Here is a 20,647-nt window from a genome sequence, read left to right as displayed (position 1 = left end):
GAAGAGACCGGTCCCTCCCCGCTTCACCCGCCTTCTAGGCAGTTGCAGAGAGCGAAAAGGTCTCCCCTCAGCCTCCTTTTCTCCAGGCTGAACGACCCCTGTGGCTCCCCTCAGCTGTTCCTCACAAGACTTGTGCTCCAGACCCCTCACCATCTTCCTTGCCCTTCTCTGGACATGCTCCAGCCCTCAGCGACCCTGCACAGACAACCCCCCCCCAGGCCGGGCAGCGGGAAGGGGATCAGCCCTCTGCCCAGTTTCCCCCCCCCTGCCGCCGCCATCTCGAGCCGGGGGCCGCGGGCGGGTGAGGATGGCAGCTGCCGGCGGCCCGGACCCGCGCTCCGCTGGGCCCCAGACGCGGTGAGGCGGCGCGCGGTGCATTGTGGGCAGGGCGAGGAGCCGCGCCGCCATTTTGTCTCTGTCACTCTCGGCGGCGGCGCGGTCTGTTGGGGAGGAGAAGCGGCGGCGGAGTCGGTGTTTGGCGAGGGGGGATTCGGCCAGGAGGACAAGATGATATCGGCCGCCCAGCTCCTAGATGAGCTTATGGGCCGGGACAGAAACCTGGCCCCGGATGAGAAGCGCAGCAACGTGCGGTGGGACCATGAGAGTGTGAGTGAAGCGCGGAGCCGCCTCTCCCCTCCCTCCTTCCCATCCCCCTCGCAGGGCTGGGGCTTGGCCGTAGCGACACGGGCCGCGGGTGCTACAGCTTCTGCCGGCCCGGGGACAGCAGCGGGGGCGAGGGGAAGGGACGAGGTCCCGTCCATTTGGGGGTGCGGGTCGGGCCCTTGGTGCGGGCCCCGAGGCTGCGGGGCTCCTGCATGGCGGCCGCGGGGCGGGCTAGGCCCGGGCCGTTGCGCGGGAACCTCGTTGAGCTTTAAGACGAGGAGGAGGAACCCGGTGGCCGGGAGGGAGGAAGATCCCGCCATAGTAAAGCTGTGTGAGAGGGTTTGCGCCGTTGTTTGGGCCGCTTGGAGGAGGGCGGCCTTGTGTTTGGGCTTCGGCGCAAGGCGGGGAGGCTGCGTTCGCTGTGGCGTGTTCTCTGAGGAGGGGTCGGTAAACGGGAACAGGGGTTTCCGAGAGGCCTGGTGGTGGCTGAGATCTCCCGTGGGGAAAAAAAAAAAAATGTGTTGGGGGAGGGGGGTGGGGATTGTGGAATTCTGCTTTTCTAAACCGTCTTGGCTTGTAGGAAAGGAGATGAGGCAGATGTTAGTAGTTTGGAAGACAAGTGTTTCTGGATCTCTTCCTGAGTGTGGTGTCGGGGAAGGAAACAGGAGGGCACAGACATTCTAACTTAACTGTCTGGAGGTTGTAGCAGAAGGCAGAACCGTAAGACTTCTGTAACTGAGGATTTTACTAAGAAAAGCTTGATTCCTTCCATACTTCCTCAGTCAAAGGGAGTTCCAAAGCTCCTAGGGAGAACTAACCTAAACAGTAGTATCATTAAAAAAAAGTGTCACAGTTACAATTCCTATCCTGTGTGATAGGAATTTCTGTGGTTTAAGCTGCAAAAAGCATTTAGCTCCCCCCCCCTTTGCATTTTCTTGGGATGTTGTTAGAATGGGAGGAGGGAGAAATGCTTGCTTTTGGCAGGTCTAAATTGCATTGAATCACAGAGGTGGGAATTCATGCTTTCAAACAAGAGTTATGTCATCTTAAAGATGGCTAATACATGTTTTAAGTTGTCTCGGAATGCATGAGGTAAGGTCAAATACCTGTCTTGCCTTAGACTTTGCAAGTGCAAGGAACTCATCCCCCTACCCCCTGTTTGAAAAATATTGCTATATAGGTAAGCTGTGCATGTCAGGAGGAAATAGTGAGTTCAGGAAGTTTTCATGACCTTTTAATATCTTTGTAGACTTCTCTTGTTAAGAACATATCATTAATCAATTGAGTGTTCAGTTACTTTTTTTTTTTTTTTTTTTTGATTCTGTACTCAAGAAGGAGTTGTTCAGCTTTGGAAATACAAAGTAAATGGCTTGAGCCATGTTGGTCCGGGTAGAACAGATAAGGGGATTCTTTGGGTTTATTTCTTAAGGTGAGAAAGATCCTCCCCGCCCACCTTTAATCAAGTTTGGATTACTTTCTTCATCTTCAAATGATCACATTTTGCAATTTTAGGCTGAAGAGGTCGACTGTAACGTAGGAATCTGTTTCTAAGCTGTAGTTCAGTTTTGTTGTTTTGGAAACGGGGCCTTGTTTCTTCTGTCCTCCTTTGACAGTTCAGGAAGTGGAGAGCTGTCCTCTGTCTGAGGCCAGTGGGACATTTACAGGCTTAGGGTTGAGCCTTTGAGTCTTGCAGGAACTGCTGCTGTTTGCTCTGCTCCTGCTTTTAGTTATGAAGTTTATAGGACCATAATTAAATGCTTCCTGTCTCAAAGGAATGTTTTCATAGATTCCTATAGTCAACTGACAAGTTAATAAAAAAATTACCCCTGTTAACATATCTTTATGTGTTTCGGTTTCATTTCCTGCATCACCTAAAGATCAATTTTGCAACACTGACATGTTTTAAGACAGGAAATGCAGATAAGGTTCAAATAATAACATTAATTCATCTGCTTGGCTGCTGTTCTGCTTTTCAGATGAAATGCATGTGCTAATGTCATCTCTTGTAAAATTAGACATATATCAACATGTAGCCTTTTGAATTTAAGCATGTTGTACTCATACCAAAGTTTAGGATTTTGTGTCACATTTCATCAGTTTTAGATATGGAAGGTTATCAAAACAAGCTTATCTCTGTTTTCTTTAGCATTTGTAAATTGCACCTAGGTAGCTCTCAAAAGCTATATGGAAGATGCAATGAAATATAAGATAGGAGTAGGTTGTTCTGAAGGTGTGGAAGCAGAGTGGGATAGCTGAGCAAATAATATTTGTAGTTCTAATGGAACACGTTGATCACGTATTGTAAAGCATTTTGTAGAGCTTAAGTTCTTACTTTAAAACTTTGACATGATTAAAACTTTAGTCTTAAAAAATGGAAATCCCAATTGCTGTATATTTCAGTACTGTAGGAGGTATTAGTTGATCTATTCCAGCTTTGGCATAAAGACTTCTGTTTTGTATGCAGGAGGAGATTATTTGTATCATATATTTTAGTCTTTCAGTTTACTGTCATATCCATAGACAAATTACATTTATGCAACAGAAACTTTATTGATTCATGCGTTCCTACTTTGATACACCACCTATACAGAACCAAGTTCATGTGGAAACGACAATTGTGTAAGGGTTCTGAGGCTGTTCCGTAGCACAAGAAAGCCCAGCATTGACTGCCTGTGCTTCGTATAAGGCTTAAAGATTGTGATGGTTCCTTCGAAGTAAATTCAGTGTTTTCAGAAAGTGGGGAGGGGTGAAGAGGTGTTATGGACAAATGACTGTGAGCAGTTATCTTTCATAGGAATGCTGTTTCTCAAAATGTAGGTTCTGTATTTAAAATATGATCTGATAGTATTAGCTATTTATAATGTTACACTTTTTTTTTTAATGCCAAAGACCTAAATTGGTTTGTATCTAGATAGAATCTCGGAACTTAATGCTCCAGGGGGTGAGGATTTAAGTGTTACTTGTTTTGGAAGAATATTAGTAATGGCAGGCTATCTGTAAGAGTGGGGTTTGGAAGAAGGGCTTATGTTTGTTTGGTTTTAGGTGGATGGGCATTGCTCATAAAATGCCTGATGTGTGTGAACTTTAATGGTATCGAAGAACTTACCTGTATGAAGGAATTTTGTGGGTTTTGGTGTATAAGCCATAACCGGCTGGATTTCATTCTCAGCCTTTTTACTAAGAATTGTCTGCCTAAAGGAATTTTCTTACATAATTATTTATTACAGTTATGCTGATACTTCTCCATCAGTAAATAATTTTTTTGCAGAAAAGGGACATGTTAGTGTAGAAGTATTAATGATACAGAGCTGTCAATGGTTTCGTTATATAGAAAAGCTTTGAATTGGCTCACAAACTGTGGAAGCCATTCTTTTTGTCAGCTTAGTCAACTTTGAGCTGAAGGATATGACTTTCCCACCTCCAAGGGATTTCAAAGATTAGTGAATTTGAGATGAAGTGGCAAGTTCCAAGGGTACATCTGTATTTGTCCTAGTGTCTTACCAAAATGCGAGACCCTAAGGGCTTTGAGACACAAGCTATGGTGATTCCTGCTGCAGCAGTTTGACAGTAGCGTTTCTCTCTGATCCACCTTCTCGGTTGCGAGTCATTGCAATAATTTGGCAAAAAGGAGTAAGTGCTTGTGAGCTGTACAGGTAAATACCCATACTAAAGTGCCTGTTGCTCTGTTCCTGCAAATACGGAATGTATTTCCATATTTCTTCTGACTTGTGCTAAGCAATGCTCTGATAAGCCATGGATGAGTAATGCCATTTGAAGCATATCACCTCTGTTTCAGTCCTTTAATGGTTCTGTGATGCTTGAGCCATTTCTTGGCCCTTTCTATTCTTACTCATCATTGATTGCTTAAGACCAACTGTAAGTGCAGCCGACTGACATCTACAGCCTGTTAAGACAGATGTACCACACGGTGAAGCTAAGCCAGAATGATAACTTTCAAGATAGCTGCAAGATTTTCTCAAGTGATGTTTTTCTATTGAAGCAAAATCAGTTGAAGAGCATAATGTAACAGGTATGAGAGAGGGAGAAAATTGCAGCAGACACTAGTCTGAACTACTTGAATATAAGTATTTCTCTGCAGGCTGCCTCTTCAGAGAGAATGTCAAGGAATTCACAAGGTACTGTAGTATCCAAAGCTAGTTAGGAGAAAATTAATGCAGCTTTTCACTGCGTGTGGTTTTGTTTTGTTTTGTTTTTTAAATATATATATTGAAGTAATTAATACAATGTGTGGCACATGTTTAAACTTCGTATTTTAGAATTGGTCACAACAGTTTTTGGCTGTAGCCATCAGCTCATAACAGGAGGCTTTTCCTAGCAGTCGTGAATCATGAAGTTGTGGATCCCCCATCCCTGGAGGTGTTCAAGGCCAGGTTGGATGGGGCTTCGAGTAACCCGGTCTAGTGGGAGGCGTTCCTGCCCATGGCAGGGGAGTGGAATGTTCTTCGAGGTCCCTTCTAACCCAAACCGTTCTATGATCCTGTGATAAAATATTTTTAATTATTTCTGGTGTTGGTTTTTTGGGGGTTTTTGTTCATTATATTTCTGCCCCTTGTAACTTTTCCTTTGCTCCTTTTGTTGATACTTGTTTCAAAACTGTTACAGACCAGTTTCCATAATTTTTGAGCTGGTAGAAGATGTTCTACAACTCTTTTTTTTTTTTTTTTTTTTTTTCAGTATAACACAGACCATTATTATTGTGCTCTCTACATCTTAGGAAATTGTCTCATCCATCCCTGAAATTTTTTTGGGGGGGAAATACCTTTTCAGCAACCCTAATACTTGGTTGTGAGGATGAGAAAATGCAGGAGAAAGAGAATGTAGTGAGATATTACATTTCTATTGACTAGTACAGGAGTTCGTCCCAGGAACTGCTCCCTTGAAACTACTTGATATTAAACCAAGGGATATTGCAGCTTTCAGAGAAAAGAACAGATTCGGAAACCAGATTTTGTACAGTAACTTTCTCCTTGCTTCCTGAGAAGAAAAAAAAAATCGTGATTTTATGTGGTGGTTTCTTAACTGTTCTTGATAAATTGCTTCAGATAGGTGCCACAGTGTCCTAACCTGGATCACGGGAAAAATATTCAAGTTATGTAACAAAAGAGATTTTTGTTTTGTTTTTCATGTCCAAGGCCTGTTAGTAGAAAGCTTGAATCTGGAAGGCAGTCAGGCCAGTTTTAACTTTTGTAGTCTAACAGTTGGCATGGTAAAATAAATGACTGATCTGATTCGATTAACAGGTGTTGCAGGCATTTCGGTGAGGTGTTGGTGTGGGATAGGTTTTGGGTCTCTCTCTTGACCCCCATTTACTAAAATACTTCAAAATGTATCTTAGGAAGTAGTATGTTGCAAATCTTTGTCCACAATATATATATATGGGAGTATTAGAACTGGGCTGCAATACACAGTAGCAATTATTAGATTTGCCAAATATTAGAAACTGGTGTAACATAAAAGAGATGTTTGAAGAATGTCCAAACTAGTTTTGGATCAACACTACAATTAATTAGTGGTAGTCACATCCAGGCGAAGGGTCTATTGAAGAATTCATTATTTAAGATTGCTTATGAAGTTAAGGGTTAAAGTATTTCTGATTTTAATCATTTTGGCTGTTCTGGTGGATAGACAGGAGATACTTCTGAGTATGAACTGCAAGAACTGACCAACTTGACCAGCTAAGCCCGTGCTCATGGGTGAGGGTGACTAATCTTTTTAATAAAAGCTGGTTTTATCCCATCATATGTTAAGTATTTACTGGCCAGACTAACAAGTTGGGGTTTTTTTCTAACTTCCTGGTGTTATTTTTCTGTTATAAAAAAGAACCTGACTTGCTAATATAAAAATAGGCTATGTAGAACCAAAACAAACCATTTTTTATTTGGCAGGAAACCAGGTTAAAAAGAATGTCTTCTGTGTATACAGTGTCTTCAGAGGTATACAGTGTCTCTGCAGGTGATTCTTAAAGTAGGGATTTTTAAAAGTATTGCAGCGGGGAAGGTTTTGGACGGTTATCTGTGTGTTCTTAAGTCTTTTAATTGACATCAGGATCCTTGAGGCAGTACCTTACGTTTGAATGCTGATGGCTCCTGTTCTCCCAGCCATTGCAGAAATGGAGGCTGAACACAAAGCCCTTACAGACACGCTGAGAGGACCTTGCTTTCGTGCTCCCATGGCAGACATTTTCGCCCCTTGTAGGTTTTCAGGGTTAAGGAATTTCACAGAAACTTTTTTCATCGTCCAGTCTGATTTAATGCCTTTGAAAATGTCAAATACTATATTATATTTACGAATAGGTGGCAATTCCCTCTGATCTTAAATATTTAGTGGTAAAATTAAGAAATACTGTTATTGGAAAGGAAAGTAAGATTTTTGGTGTTTCGTCTTAAGAGGCAGCTTGTAGCGCTCACCGCTGCCAGGTAATACAAAGAGGATGTACAAGTGTGTTTTCAGAAATTTTACAGTGTACAAAGGGGATTTTTACACTGTATTTTTAGAAACAATTACCTAAAATTGGTAATTCATGAGGAAAAAAAATGATGCCTGTTTCTCTTTTCTCCTGTCAGGTTTGTAAATACTACCTTTGTGGCTTTTGCCCAGCTGAATTATTTACAAATACCCGTTCTGATTTAGGTAAGTCTATAAGCTTGCTATTTTTATTCACTTACTTGTAATTACAATTGAACTCTCATTTGCAAACTATATTTTTATTGTTTAATGCTCTGTCAAAACCCTCTGAAAATAGGCTTTTTTTTTTTTTAAGGAATGCCAGTGATATAGTATGTTAAGAGCAATATTTATTCAAGAGCCTACTTCCTCTAAGTGAGAAAACTTTTTTTAATTTTTTTTTTTTCTTATAGTGTAAGTTAAATTATTGCATATGGGGTGCCTTTTCTCCTCCTGAAGTATTGGCTTCTAATCTGGTTTATTCTGCCTGGGCAGGGTTTTAACTTAATTTTGTGCAAGTATATTGAGCTTCTCAATCTCTTGAAATTTTGAGCTTCTTTACTTTAGAGACTCATTTACTGAAATAGTTATTACTGAAGGCCACCTGTACATTACTAGTGGCTTTCAAGCAATGGTATGTGGATAATGTGTAGTTTAGAGGTGGTAACTAGGAAAACCAGGCTTCTTGTCTTAGCATTGATTTCCAAGTCCATTGAGGAGTTTGGTAGGCTGGGGAAGGTGCGGAATTTTAACATGACTGCCTTCATGAACTCAGGCTACATACCTCTGAGTTTACTGTGGAGATCAATGTTTTAAGTAGCCATCTTTGTATTACAAAGACCTCTGTCTGGAGCTTAGAAAGTGCTGGTTGTTGAAATTATCCTTTGTATGTCATTTTACTTTTTTTTTTTTTTGAAGGCCCCAGATGTTTAAGGTATTATTTTGTTTGTGCAGTTTTACCAGTGTAGAACTTGATCTGGAAATTCTGTTTTATACGAAGACTTTATACGTCATTCAGAATCTTCTTTGGTTTTATAATTACTAAACCATGTTGGCATTCTTTTTCTTTAATGTGTCTTTCAAACTCCAAGCAAAGGAAGCAGAAAGGCAGGCATAAAAGTCCCTGGGCAGTGTTTATAGCTCTGTTCTATCATGGTTCACAAACAAATGCTTTTGGAGTGTGAATACAGTATTCAAGAATGCAAGCTTAAACATTTTGTGTGATCTTTTTAGGTCCTTGTGAAAAAATTCATGATGAAAATCTACGTAAACAGTAAGTATGTTGGTTGATATGTTAATGCAAATAGTGGACTAGCACACTTGAAATTTTTAAAAAGCAACTCAACCATGAGAAACTAATTGCTTTTTGATTTACATAAATATTTATCTAAATGTATAATCTTCTTTTACCTTGAGCAAGAATTTATAACTTTGCAGGTTTTGTTATTTATTTTTCATGACATGAGCTTTCATTTTTAAAATGTTTTACAGGTATGAGAAGAGCTCTCGTTTTATGAAAGTGGGCTATGAAAGAGACTTCTTACGCTATTTGCAAAGCTTACTTGCAGAGGTAGAACGCAGGATTCGAAGAGGCCATGCTCGTTTGGCGCTGTCACAGAATCAACAGTCTTCTGGGGTGAGTCTGGAAGAATCATTGAGGCAATTTTTCCCCTCGATAGCGTCTTTCTGTTCTTTTTACCTCGTCTCTTCGAGTAAAATATATTGTTTTCCGGAAGATTTCCATTAGATAAGTCTCTTGATCTGCCTGCCAGCAGATTGCGTCTAGCCCTAATGGACAAGCCAAGTGGCTTCACAGTCAGCAAGAGTCCTTCTCTGTTCTCACCTCTGTTTTCTTGGAATATTTATCTGTTCTTCACGCTTTCAAGTGTTGCCTTTACCTTGTTAACCTCAGTTTACCTTCTCTCCCTTAGTTGCATAGTCCTCCCTCCCTCCACCGGGAAGCTCTGTCACATTGATGTTACTGAAGTAGGCAAGTACTGGGTCTTTCAGTGGCTGATGGAGCTAAATCCCCCCTGTCAGATGCCACACTCGGGCAGTACCCTCTTTCTGCTCCAGCACCACCATTGGCAGGCAATCATGGAATCGTGAAAGTTTGAGAAAGAAATATTTCTGTGCAACTTTTCTCACTTCCAAGCTGCATACTAGACAGCTGTTAATGAAAAACTTAAACTGACTGGGAGAAAAATTTTACGTGTTTATTCCACCCATTTTTTTTGTGCACTGATTGATTTGTAGCAGTGACTGTGGCCTGTGCTCCGACAGTTTCCTGACGGCTAGGGAAGCCTTGCTCCTTTTTACTACCCTGAGTGGTTGTTCTGTACAAAGTCCAGTTGCTTCAGAAGGAGCTGTGGACAGTATCTCAGTCAAGAGAGTTGTTGGCTGGGGAGTAGAGCAAAGGTTGTAGGGGAAGCAGGTGTAAGTCTATTCCGGCAGTTTACAGAGGGGACGTAACTAACAAGTCCATTTTGGATGAAGTGAGATTCTTTTTGCATTTATTCTTAGAAATTAAATTTCAGAGCCCATAAGTCATACTTGAGTGTCTGCAATGATATGTAATCTCTTCATGGCACTTTCAGACTTTGTGTCTGACTTTCAGACACTTTTAGGACATTGAATTCGGATGTTTTACCTTTTATGGGCAGGGCCTTGAATGTTTTTGTTGATTTAGGAGGAATTAGTGTGGCTGGAACTTGCTTCATGCAGCAAGAGTTAGAGTAAGCTGTGCTGAGGAGTGTTTTATGTTAGACTAGGCTATTATTAGTGGGTCCTCATGGGAGAAGAGGCAGGAGGATGTTATTCCTGAAGTGTCTCTGGAGTATGAGAAGACATACATTCATGTGTTTTAAAGCTATTTTAAGTTAATAAAAAAAGACACACTTGTACTGTTTGACAGGGAGCAGGACCTACCGGTAAAAATGAAGAGAAGATTCAAGTGTTAACTGACAAAATTGATGTACTTCTACAACAGGTAAGTGTTTTTTACCCTCTGTAACAGAGATCTCTTGCCTTTGTTAGTTAATTAAAAATTATAGTTGAACGTTTTTTATTGTCCTTCAGATTGAAGAACTAGGTTCAGAAGGGAAGGTGGAAGAGGCACAAGGAATGATGAAACTTGTTGAACAGTTAAAGGAAGAGAGAGAATTGCTGAGGTCTACAACTTCAGTAAGTGATGTATTTGTAGTTCTGTCAGACTTATTTCAGGATTTGGTGCAACAGTATGTTCTTAATAACCTTGTCCTTTCACTGAAGGCATGCAAGTTCTAGGCAGAATTTTTTAGTCAATAACATGACATTTACATGTGTTAATCCAGTGTGTTGATTCATTGTGCTACCTTGAGAGTGGATTTCACGCACACAAGTTATGACATTATTTATGCAGCAGTCCTGCAGGTGAGCTTGCATCTTACTGTAGTTCAGGTCTCAGTTAAACTTTGCTGTGCAGCCTCTGCAATATTATTTCACTGAATTACCAATCTGACTGCGGTACAGAAAGCCCTTGTGTTAGGGCTGTGACTAGAGACAGGTGTCTCTCTGGCTTGGAGAGATAGAGAAGCCAAAGGGAATGAGTTGAGTAGGAAGTTCCTGTCAACAAAAATGAGTTTATGTTTAAATATTATATTTTGGTGTTTACTAATAAGCTCAAATATGATTCCTGTTCTATTTTTTAAAAGTTCTTAAATACTGCAGTACTGCTTATGTCCATATTGTATGATTCATGAACATTGCACAGCAATAATCACTTGGGTTTATGTTGAAATTCTGGTGTTTTTCTCATACATCTGTTGAAACAGTGAATTAATTTCACCACCATCCTTGCTCTGTTCATCCTTGTGGGTGCAGTGCTCTGAGGACAAAGCATGCAGTTACAGTTTTCAGCTTTCACTAGTGCTTAGGATTGGACAACGGTAACAATAAAGTTCTGAATTTCTTCACTGGCTTCTGGCTTATCAAGTATTTTTCTTTTGCAGACAATTGAGAGCTTTGCAGCCCAGGAAAAACAAATGGAAGTTTGTGAAGTTTGTGGAGCCTTTTTAATTGTAGGAGATGCACAGTCCAGGGTAGATGACCACTTGATGGGAAAGCAGCACATGGGTTATGCCAAAATAAAAGCTACTGTAGAAGACTTAAAGGTAAGCATCTCTTCAGTTATTGAGCATAAAAAATTGCTTGGAGGCTTCCTATAGCAAACAAAAAGCTGTCCAGTGGACTTTCTCAAGTTGGTGAAATGCTCCGAAGATGGTATATAAAAATTAAATGGAATCCCACTGCACATTTGGCATTGTGCTTGCACTGACATTCTTTGTCGTATGTGATTACACGAGGTACAAGCGAAGATGTACGTTCATGCCGGGATTTTTTGTGGCCTTTGTAAAGAGCTGTCGTGTGGCCTCTGTTCTCGTGAGAATGACAAGCAAAATAATTCTGCAAGACAAACAATTTCCATTTCAGGATTTTAGAAAGTGCTTCTATGTAGGTCGTCCCTTGCTTGGAAAAAAACCCCTGAAATATTCTAAAAGCGTAAGGTTCTACATGCTCAGAATGTATAGACTAAGTTATATTGAATGATTTATCTTGAGTAATCTTCGTTTCTTATTGTGAACTTCTTTTTAAGGAAAAGTTACGAAAAAGAACAGAAGAACCTGACCGTGATGAGAGGTTAAAAAAAGAAAAATTAGAACGAGAAGAGAGAGAGAAAGAGAGGGAACGGGAAAGAGAAGAGCGGGAAAGGAAGAGACGACGTGAAGAAGAAGAAAAGGAAAAAGAGAGGGCTCGTGATAGGGAGAGGCGTAAAAGGAGTCGTTCACGGAGTAGACATTCAAGCAGAACATCTGACAGAAGATGCAGCCGTTCACGAGACCACAAAAGATCAAGAAGCAGAGAGAGAAGGCGAAGCAGGTACGTGTGTATGTGTGTGTGTAAGTATTTTCATGCAACTTTCCAAAATATAAAAATCTTGTGGGGACTTGGTGTGTCAGCCTGGGTCACATCACTGATTTGTTAGCTTTGCTGTTCTTATCTCTAAGTGAAGACATACTTCACTGGTTCTAAGGCTAAGTTTTGCTGCACGATCACTGTCTTCTCTCCATTTTTGGAAGTAGATGACACCATTGTGGTTGAAGTGGTTAGGAGGGAGCTTTGAGTAGACAAATGCTCCCAAAGAACAGGGTCCTGTTTTATTTTTTCCTTAAGTTGGTCTTTAATTCATAGTAGTGGATGTTTTTAAGCTGTGTGGTTGAATGTTTGAATAAATGAGGAAGACAACATGAAGCCAGGTCTTATGTACTAAGAAATATTTTTATACAGTATGCTAAGCCTTGTTTTAAGTATTTGGTTTTTGCAAAAAAAATATAAATCAATGTATTAGAAAGTGCTACTGGCTTACTGTTGTGTCTTCTGAGTTAGAAGGTACCAGCTGACATGTGCATTTTTGAAATTTTCTCTGAACGCTAAGGAGTCGTGACCGAAGAAGAAGCAGAAGTCATGATAGATCAGAAAGAAAACATAGGTCTCGTAGCAGGGACAGGAGGCGATCAAAAAGCCGGGATCGGAAATCCTACAAGCACAGAAGCAAAAGCAGAGAGAGAGAACAAGACAGGAAGTCAAAAGAAAAAGGTATGTTTGTGTGAAGACTGAGTTCGTATTGAGTTCTGAAACTAATCTTCCCCTAAAGTCTCAAAAGTTCTTAGTCTTTCAGTGAGTGACTGAAAGTTCTTTTTAGCATCAAATCAGTTCTGGTTTTATAAGTATATGGTGCCGTTAAACAATTTGAAGCATTTTGTTTGTTCCAGTTATTGTTAATGCATGTGCATGCATACATACACCCCAGTGTCCACCTCTTCTCTGTTAAAGTAGTTATTAAAAGCTTACCATTTTGTCTGCAAATTAAGTGTGTGAGGATTTTGATGTATTTTAAGACATGTTTACTGTTTACCTTTAGAAAAACATAAGCCTGTTATCAGACTTTTGTAAGAGTGAATATCTTCTATTCCTACTGTAAGCAGCTGGTATGTGTTTTGTGGGAGATTGGTAGCTGGGTTTTCACCTGTACGATCTACTACTTCTGTAGACTATCGTGTTTCCTTTGTTTTCCTTTAACAGCACTTTTATATAGTTTTTTCTAATCTATGAATGGAGTCCAAGATAAATCTTGCAGAATTTCTTTAATGCTCTGAATTACAATTTCATGCCCTCTCCCCAATCTCCTGCTCTTCCCCACATCCTTCCCCCTTGTTGTTTTTCTGTTTTGTTTTTCCCAACGAAGTGAGATTTGCTTTGTCAGTATTAGTCCTTGGAACACTTCTGTAAGAGTACCTGCCAGGTACAACAGCATTGATGGTGACACACTGCTTCATCAAAGGCTGGTGTTCAGAAGCTTTTCCTTTAAGTAGGATTAAAAAGAGCTACAGAGAGAACACCACAGATTCACATTCTGTTAAAAGATACTAATTCACTGTTATTGTTAAATGTCCCCAAAAGTCTTTTGAAACTTCTAGAGGAGTGTAATACTGACTTCTGGCTTAAACTACTGGCTCTGCTGGGGTGCTGACCAATGTCCAGTCTGAAGCAGCCACCCCACTTCATTATTAGAGCTGACCATCAGTAATGGATCAAACAGTTCTGTTTCGAAGGTACTTTTGAGGTTCTCTGGAATGAAAGGTGCTCCGTGCATGTTTCCGGATTGCATAGGCCTGTTTGCCCTACCCTTACTTTTCCATATTTATCCAGTGGATTAGTTCCCAAAAAGTTGGTAATGCTTTGTGTATTTTTCTTGCCTGACTTCCTCGGACCGGTTTAATTTTTCTGGTTTATACTACGGTGCATCTTTAGTATTGATTCTTCTCTCCTTTTGCTTTGCCCTTTATAAGCAAGTGGTTTTTTGCTGCTTGCTCTTTGGCAGTGGAACTGATGCATAGTGTTTCAACTCAGACTCAGTGTTGTAGCCTATATCTGTAATTTGTTACTTTATTCCTACCTGATACTGTGCCTTTTTTGCCTACTTTATAAACAGATTTCTGGTACTTAGTCAAGAATGTCCTATTCAGTATTCTGTGTGTATCTAGGCATATAAATAACTGTGTTCTTATTTATTCAGATTTGGTCTGTTTCTGAACTTAATGGCTTTTTAGTTCTTTCCTTAGTCCTTCCATAAACAGATGAGCTAGTGAACTTTTTTCAGCATCTCAATATTTTTAGTTTTAACTTGACTGATTTTGTTGCTGCCCGTTTATTTGCTGCTTGCTACTTTCTTCCTCCAGAAATGAGAACAGTGAGGTGATGCTATGAGCTGTGATGAAAATTCCACCTGGGAAAATCAATTACGTTTTTTGCCTGTGTAATCATAACATTTGTAGAAACACAAATAGGCCTTAGAGCAGGACTGTAATGCTGAAGAAGTTTGTGTTTTTCTCTTTGTTGGGAAAATCTTTAATTAAAAATAGAGGGGGGGGGGGAACACAAACCAACAGTCTTTAACAAGCAAGCATTGAATTTCTATGATGAAGCTGTAAACACCATTGCATCCTTATGTTTGCAATGTGGCATTGTAGATATTTAGTTAAATGAACCTCTAAAGCAACCTACTTATCTGAAGCATGTGGCTGGCTACCTGCTCTACTGTTTGCACCAAAAAGAAGTAATGTAGAAGTTAAGACTTAACTTATATTATATTTACTGCTCCGTTGGGAATATTGGCTTCAGAATCTAATTGTCTTTTTATCCACCATTGATCTGCAATTATAAAAGTAAGCAGCAAAGACCTGGCTGTAACTACTCATGGTGTAGTGCCTTTCATCTTGAAATCTCAAACTGCTTTATAAACATGAATTTTAGCAGAGAAAAAAAAAGCAAGGCACAGTTGCCTGAGACTTGCCTACTGTTAGCATTAAATTAATGCCATATTTTTTAAATTCAGAAGGCCTGGCTGCTTGTTCACTAAAATACTGTGGAATACAGCGACCTTTAAGATTGTAAGAAAAAAGCACATGTAAAAGTGGAGACACTTAATTTCTGACTCGAGTTCAAGAACAGGGATACATTTGCTAAAGGAGGGGGCCTGACAGCCATAAGCACCAGCTGAGCATTAGCTTAATATAAACCAGCAGAAAGCAACTACTCTTCAGAGTAGGTGAAATAAATAGGGTTGGGGTTTTTTTGTTGGTGGTGGTTTTTGTTTTTTGTTTTTTTTTTAAAGGAAAATGTGTTCTGCAATTTACCTTCATTTTATGAAGGATTAAGACTGGAACATGCCTCCAGACCACTTAACTTGGCTCTTTACTGTCCTTAATCTGGATTCATATACTTATATAAAAATAATTACATTAGTGATTGTGTTTTTGTGTCAGTGATTAAACCTCAGCAAATACTGTCAGAACACCCAAACCCTCAGTAATACTGGATATTATGTTTGACTGATTTTTGCATTCTCTGAACAGTAAAACCATTCACATTATCTTGGTAAGAATTCTCACAAAATATATCTTAGTTGCCCACACGAACTCAATCAGAAAAAAGTGCATGTGTTGAATCAGGAAGCAAAGTCAGTATTATGTGATTATACCTAATAGATCACAACTGAAATAATATACACAGTTTCAACAGCAAAATAATTTTATGTGCTTTTAAAGAAAGAAATCTTACCGATTGAAAATACAGTGGAGGAACTTATCTGCTTGCAGATACTCCAGGAGTTGAAAGAAGTTAGTTATGGGACTATTTGTTGAATACACTCAGTTCTGCTTGGCAAACTGGAGGTTTGCTATGGTAAACCTATTTTATTAGTAAAGTTTTTAGAAGAGTTTCGTCTTTCATATCACAGTTTAATAGTAGGTTTTTAACCTTAAACAAAATTATCCTTCCTGACCAAATTCAAGAAACAAACAAGACAGAACAAAACCCTGCACACTGCACATCCATAGGGCTATTAAGATCTACCGTATCTACATAGGACAGAAGATAAGATTATTGGACTGACTACTAGTCCTCTGCGGGGAAACAAGACTACTATTCCTCAGTGGATCTACGTGTGCATCGGAGATACCTATAAGACACAAAAAGAAGACTTTTTAACAAGGTTAGTTAGAGTGCAATCTACCTGCGGAGTTGCAAAACCGAGGGCAGACAGATACAAAATTATTAGTTCTTCAGTTAGCTTTTTGGCATCGTGGCGTGCTTTCTCCAAGCACCATGCACTGGATGTGCTGCTCCAGGTGAAACCTCAGTCATAGCGTTCATTAGGCAGTTGCCCTCATTTCTGTGTGGGGGCTTTACCCCTCCCTTTGGTGATCTGTTTTAAAACAAAGAATTTGGGATGTTGCTTCTCCTTTAAAGCTTAATTTCTACTTTGTCTTCTGGAATATAGAAGTGTGTTATGCCAGTCTAGGTGATAACATTATTTAAAACAGCTTTTTCAGAGTGTTCGATCTGTGTGCTCCTGTGTTGGGGATGTATATATATTTATATTATTTTAATTGCCTGGATAGCAGGGAATAATCAGAAAAAAGAGCATGAATGTTATTCTGTGTGATGACATCTGAGAGGTTGGTTTTTCAGATTATTTTTTTTTCTCCAAAGTGTCTTTACTGATCAAAAGTTGAATAATATGGTGTGAAGTAATACAGAAAGAATTGATATTTTTATTAAATTTGCAAATACTGAAGTTATGGATGAGGCACGCAGCTCTAATACTGAATGGTTTTCATCCCATGGAAATATTTTTACTTCTGGCTTCCTTCCTTCTTTGAAGATTATTGAGGAAAAGATAAGTTTTTCAGCAGTGTAGCAAACTCTTCAGTCAGCTTTCCAATTCATGATGAAATTGTGGGGTCCTTCCCATCTCGCAGTTCCTTTGCCTTTGGAAAATAGTGCTTTCTATATATCTTCCAAACTGTCTCCCCAAGCCTTTCTAATGAGTGGATTATAAATGACTGCCACTTCTATAAAATTGAGAATTAATAATGCTGACAAGTGTGCAGCTTCTGTGACATACTGTACAGTAAGTTAATTTTGATTGTCACTGTGATCCCCACCTTCAAAGCTATCGGTGCTTAATATTGTTTGCTTCCCCAAGTATCTGATTGTTTGGGATTGCTAGTTTTTTAAATTGGCAAGTGTTGATTTATTTGATAAAGCACCGATGCATCGTCCCATCAGTCTTTTCTGATGCTCTTTTCAAGAACCGTATTTAACGAGAATTGTAAACCAAAGAAGGCCATACACTCATAAATTAAAACTTGGGGACAAAAAGAGTCCCGGGATAAGTAAGGAAGCCGTGCACCATAATTACACATTTGCCTAACTTCTTGACTGCCTCTTTACCCCCAATTTGTGTATCTCAACAGGCAGCTGAGGAGCTGCCTCTGTTAGGAGGTCTGTCCTTTCTCCTCTTTTCCCAACCCTGTGCTGTCCCCTTTGACCTTTTTTTGTACCCTCTCCATTCCAGCATGGTAGTCTGAAGCCTATTTCTGTAACTTCTTGAGTATTACTGTTACTGCTATAGAAAGTAATTATCCCATTTTGTATGCAATATATATCTCACATGTGCAATGTTTGTTTTTACTTTGAAATCCATGGTCAATGTCTTCTTTCATGGCAGAAAAGAGGGGATCTGATGATAAAAAAAGTAGTATGAAGTCCAGTAGTCGAGAAAAACAGAGTGAAGACACAAATACAGACTCGAAGGAGAGTGATACTAAGAATGAGGTCAATGGGACCAGTGAAGACATTAAATCTGAAGGTGACACTCAGTCCAATTAAAACTGATCTGATATGACCTCAGATCAGACAGAGGTAAGTGCATTATTTCAAACTTTGATTAGGGCTTTTTGTTACTGTTTAACAGTGCAGCGTAAGTATGCACAGATGAAGATGGAACTAAGCCAAGTAAGAAGACATACTAAAGCACCTTCTGAAGGAAAAGACAGTGTAGTCCTGCAAAACATTTTGAGGTACATTGTTTTGTCTCAGCTATTTTGTAGCAGACTCGTGCCCCCATTAGTGTGCCTCTTTGGGACATATTTGTAATATAGCCACCATAGAAAAATTAATTATCCTTTTTTATTTTTAGGGATTTTGTTATCGTTTTTTTTAAAAAAGTTGAACTGTTTTTGTATTTAAGTCCATATTGTGTTCGTACATCAGCAGAAACTTTTGCTTTAATACTTAATATTTGAGGCACATGTTGGACTACTTTGTTTTCATATAAACTGCTAGTATTTCTTTGTCAAGGATGTTTCTAGTTTTTTTGCTTTATTGCCTTGCATTCTAATGCAGTTTGTTCTGTAACTCGAGAGCCAGTAGCATTGGATTGATGGAAGTGTAGGGTTTATGAATTATTGCAGCTGACTACCATACCTCACACAGCGTTGGTGTTGTGAGCGGCCCATGAAAAGCCAAATTAAAAATCAAGGATTCAGTCAAACTAAGCAGGTACTCATGCCAGGTACTCCTTTCTCTACCCACATCCATGTTTGAATGCTGTTGCCTGTAATCTTTAAGCTTACTGTTGTGTTTCTGATTTTCAAGATAGTGAAAAGGACTTTTTTTGTGTATTGTGTGAATACTGTTAATCTGATGTTAACAGACTGGAATTTTCTTTCAACTGTATGTAGGGATGCAGTGCTGCCCAGAATTAGATATCTTTAAAGAGTTTAAAATGCAATAAACACTACATAATAATCGCCTTGTTACTTTCAATGCAATTCAAGTCTTTAAGAGGTATGTGTTTAATATTTCCTACGGTGTAGGAGAATTTGCAATCAGCCATAGTACAGAGAGGTGGAATGGCTGGTAACAGGCTTCTAAGGCAAATGTAAATGCAAAGACAGATGCCACCAAATGATTACAGTGTTCATGGCGAGAATGTATGCTGAGAAACTGTTCGTTGGAAATGAAAGAGCTAAATAATAGGAAATACAAATACTGTATTAAAAGGAAAACTTGGAAGTTTTTTTCCCTGCTCTTGACATAGCTTTCTTACAGAAGGTCTTTAGTTGTATACCTGAAATAAGGAACTAACAATGGAGAGTACAGCTGATAAATGAGCTTCTTGCAACATAAATTGTTACTTTAGTTTTCGTTATTTATGCTAGGAACTCTTAAACACTTAATGTTGATTATTAAACCATTAATGCTACATTATTGCTTCTAAAGCCAGTCATGTTCAATGTTGACATTTTTGTAGAGTTAAGATGACAGCTAACAACTGGGCCAATATATAGGAATGATGACCTAAATGCTCTTAATGCTGTCTAATTGTTTGTTTTCCCAAAATTTTGCATTATAGGACTACTACATGAAGAGTCTGCGAAGACAGCGGAAGACAGCTTAAACTGAAGATCTGCTTTAAAATGAGGTGAAAGAAAGCTGTAGTGGCGTAGAAAAATATAAAGTTGAGTTAGAAATTTTTTTTTTTTTTATAAAATTTAATTCAGGACTGGTGTTTCCTCCCAGAGTTCAGAAAGATGTGTTGATAATAGCACATAAGCTACTGAGAATATAAGTCCTGTATCCTTTTTTTCTTTAAGACTTTTTAAGATAAGAAACCAACATAACCTGAACACATGGCTTGCTCAGTGTTTAATTGCAAGTTTTCATTCTTGGACTTTAAAACACAAGAATAAATGTTTAGTATTTGTGTGAATCGAACTAAAATGAATCCCATTTTTACAACTAAGCTATTCCTAGCTTCTTGATATACGAGAAATGGAAATAAAGTATCTTTGAATTTCTGTTACAAATTTGATTGTCTCTGTCATTGAACGTTTAATATTAAATAAGTTTCTTTCCTAATAAATCTACTCATGTCTTCAAGTTTAGTCCATTAATTTGGATGCTTAGTTATTCTGTGGTGTTTGTGGGTTTGGGTTTTTTTTTTTCGGTGCCATCAGTTAGTATTTCATTTCAGGCTTTCTTTTTCAGCAGTTAGATGGCACCTGGGTTGTGTGTCCCCTAAAAAGTGCTTAGGCTTATGCTGGAGTTGGTTAAGGAATTGCAGAAATCTCACAATAAAAATGCAGGCCCTAAGCCTTTATAAAGCTTTAGACTTTTACAGCGTTGTCATAAAGACGCCACTGCTGAGATTGGCCATCAGACTGCCTTTATATTTGCACTGCAGTTTGGAATATTAATTAACAACTGTATGCTGTTGGTAGACGTGCACAGTCTGTATGTTACACCAGATAGAAGGGAAAAGAGACATCCCCTGTGCTTTCTTGTGAAGCTACAGTGTGAACAAGCGTCGTTCTTGTTGGGAAAGAACTGTAGTGGGTACTAGGCAGCAGGAGGGACAGTAAAGCGTACTTCAGTGCTGTGTCTGTAACACATTGAAAAAGCATTATCCTTCATATCAGTATTCAGGACATGACTGTATATGAAACTGGAGCCATACATGGACAGAGCGCTATTGTAACTTGCTTGTAACAGTGGTGTGCCTTTGTGTCATCTGTTTGTGGAAGTGCGCTTGTGAAAGGACCTGCGTGTTGGTCCCTCTGGTGAAACAAAGACTGGTTTTTGAATAAGGAGGGCTACCACACACAGACTGCCATGTTCCCTTTTTGACTTA

General features: G+C 39.3%; 1 protein-coding gene across 3 annotated transcripts; it reads left to right on the top strand.

The window, feature by feature from the left end:
- Positions 1 to 385: 385 nt before the first annotated feature.
- Positions 386 to 19,908, top strand: LUC7L3 (LUC7 like 3 pre-mRNA splicing factor). 3 transcript variants are annotated; one of them, XM_074159946.1, is made up of 11 exons: positions 386 to 606; positions 7,188 to 7,254; positions 8,302 to 8,341; positions 8,560 to 8,704; positions 9,983 to 10,057; positions 10,147 to 10,251; positions 11,058 to 11,219; positions 11,702 to 11,985; positions 12,542 to 12,702; positions 17,681 to 17,874; positions 19,370 to 19,908. In XM_074159946.1, the coding sequence occupies exons 1-10, from the start codon at positions 508 to 510 to the stop codon at positions 17,839 to 17,841; spliced, it is 1,299 nt and encodes a 432-aa protein (XP_074016047.1). In that variant the 5' UTR covers positions 386 to 507; the 3' UTR covers positions 17,842 to 17,874; positions 19,370 to 19,908. The 3 variants fall into 3 exon arrangements, with proteins under 3 accessions (XP_074016047.1, XP_074016046.1, XP_074016048.1); XM_074159945.1 differs by lacking the exon at positions 19,370 to 19,908 and adding an exon at positions 17,927 to 18,108 and having other exon boundaries at positions 17,681 to 17,821; XM_074159947.1 differs by lacking the exons at positions 17,681 to 17,874; positions 19,370 to 19,908 and adding an exon at positions 16,034 to 16,159.
- The last annotated feature ends 739 nt before the right edge of the window (positions 19,909 to 20,647 follow it).

Source organism: Numenius arquata, chromosome 17 (assembly GCF_964106895.1).
Source record: "Numenius arquata chromosome 17, bNumArq3.hap1.1, whole genome shotgun sequence".
NCBI lineage: Eukaryota > Metazoa > Chordata > Aves > Charadriiformes > Scolopacidae > Numenius > Numenius arquata.
The sequence above is the reverse complement of the archived record's forward strand: the minus strand, read 5'-3'. Positions and strand labels throughout refer to the sequence as shown.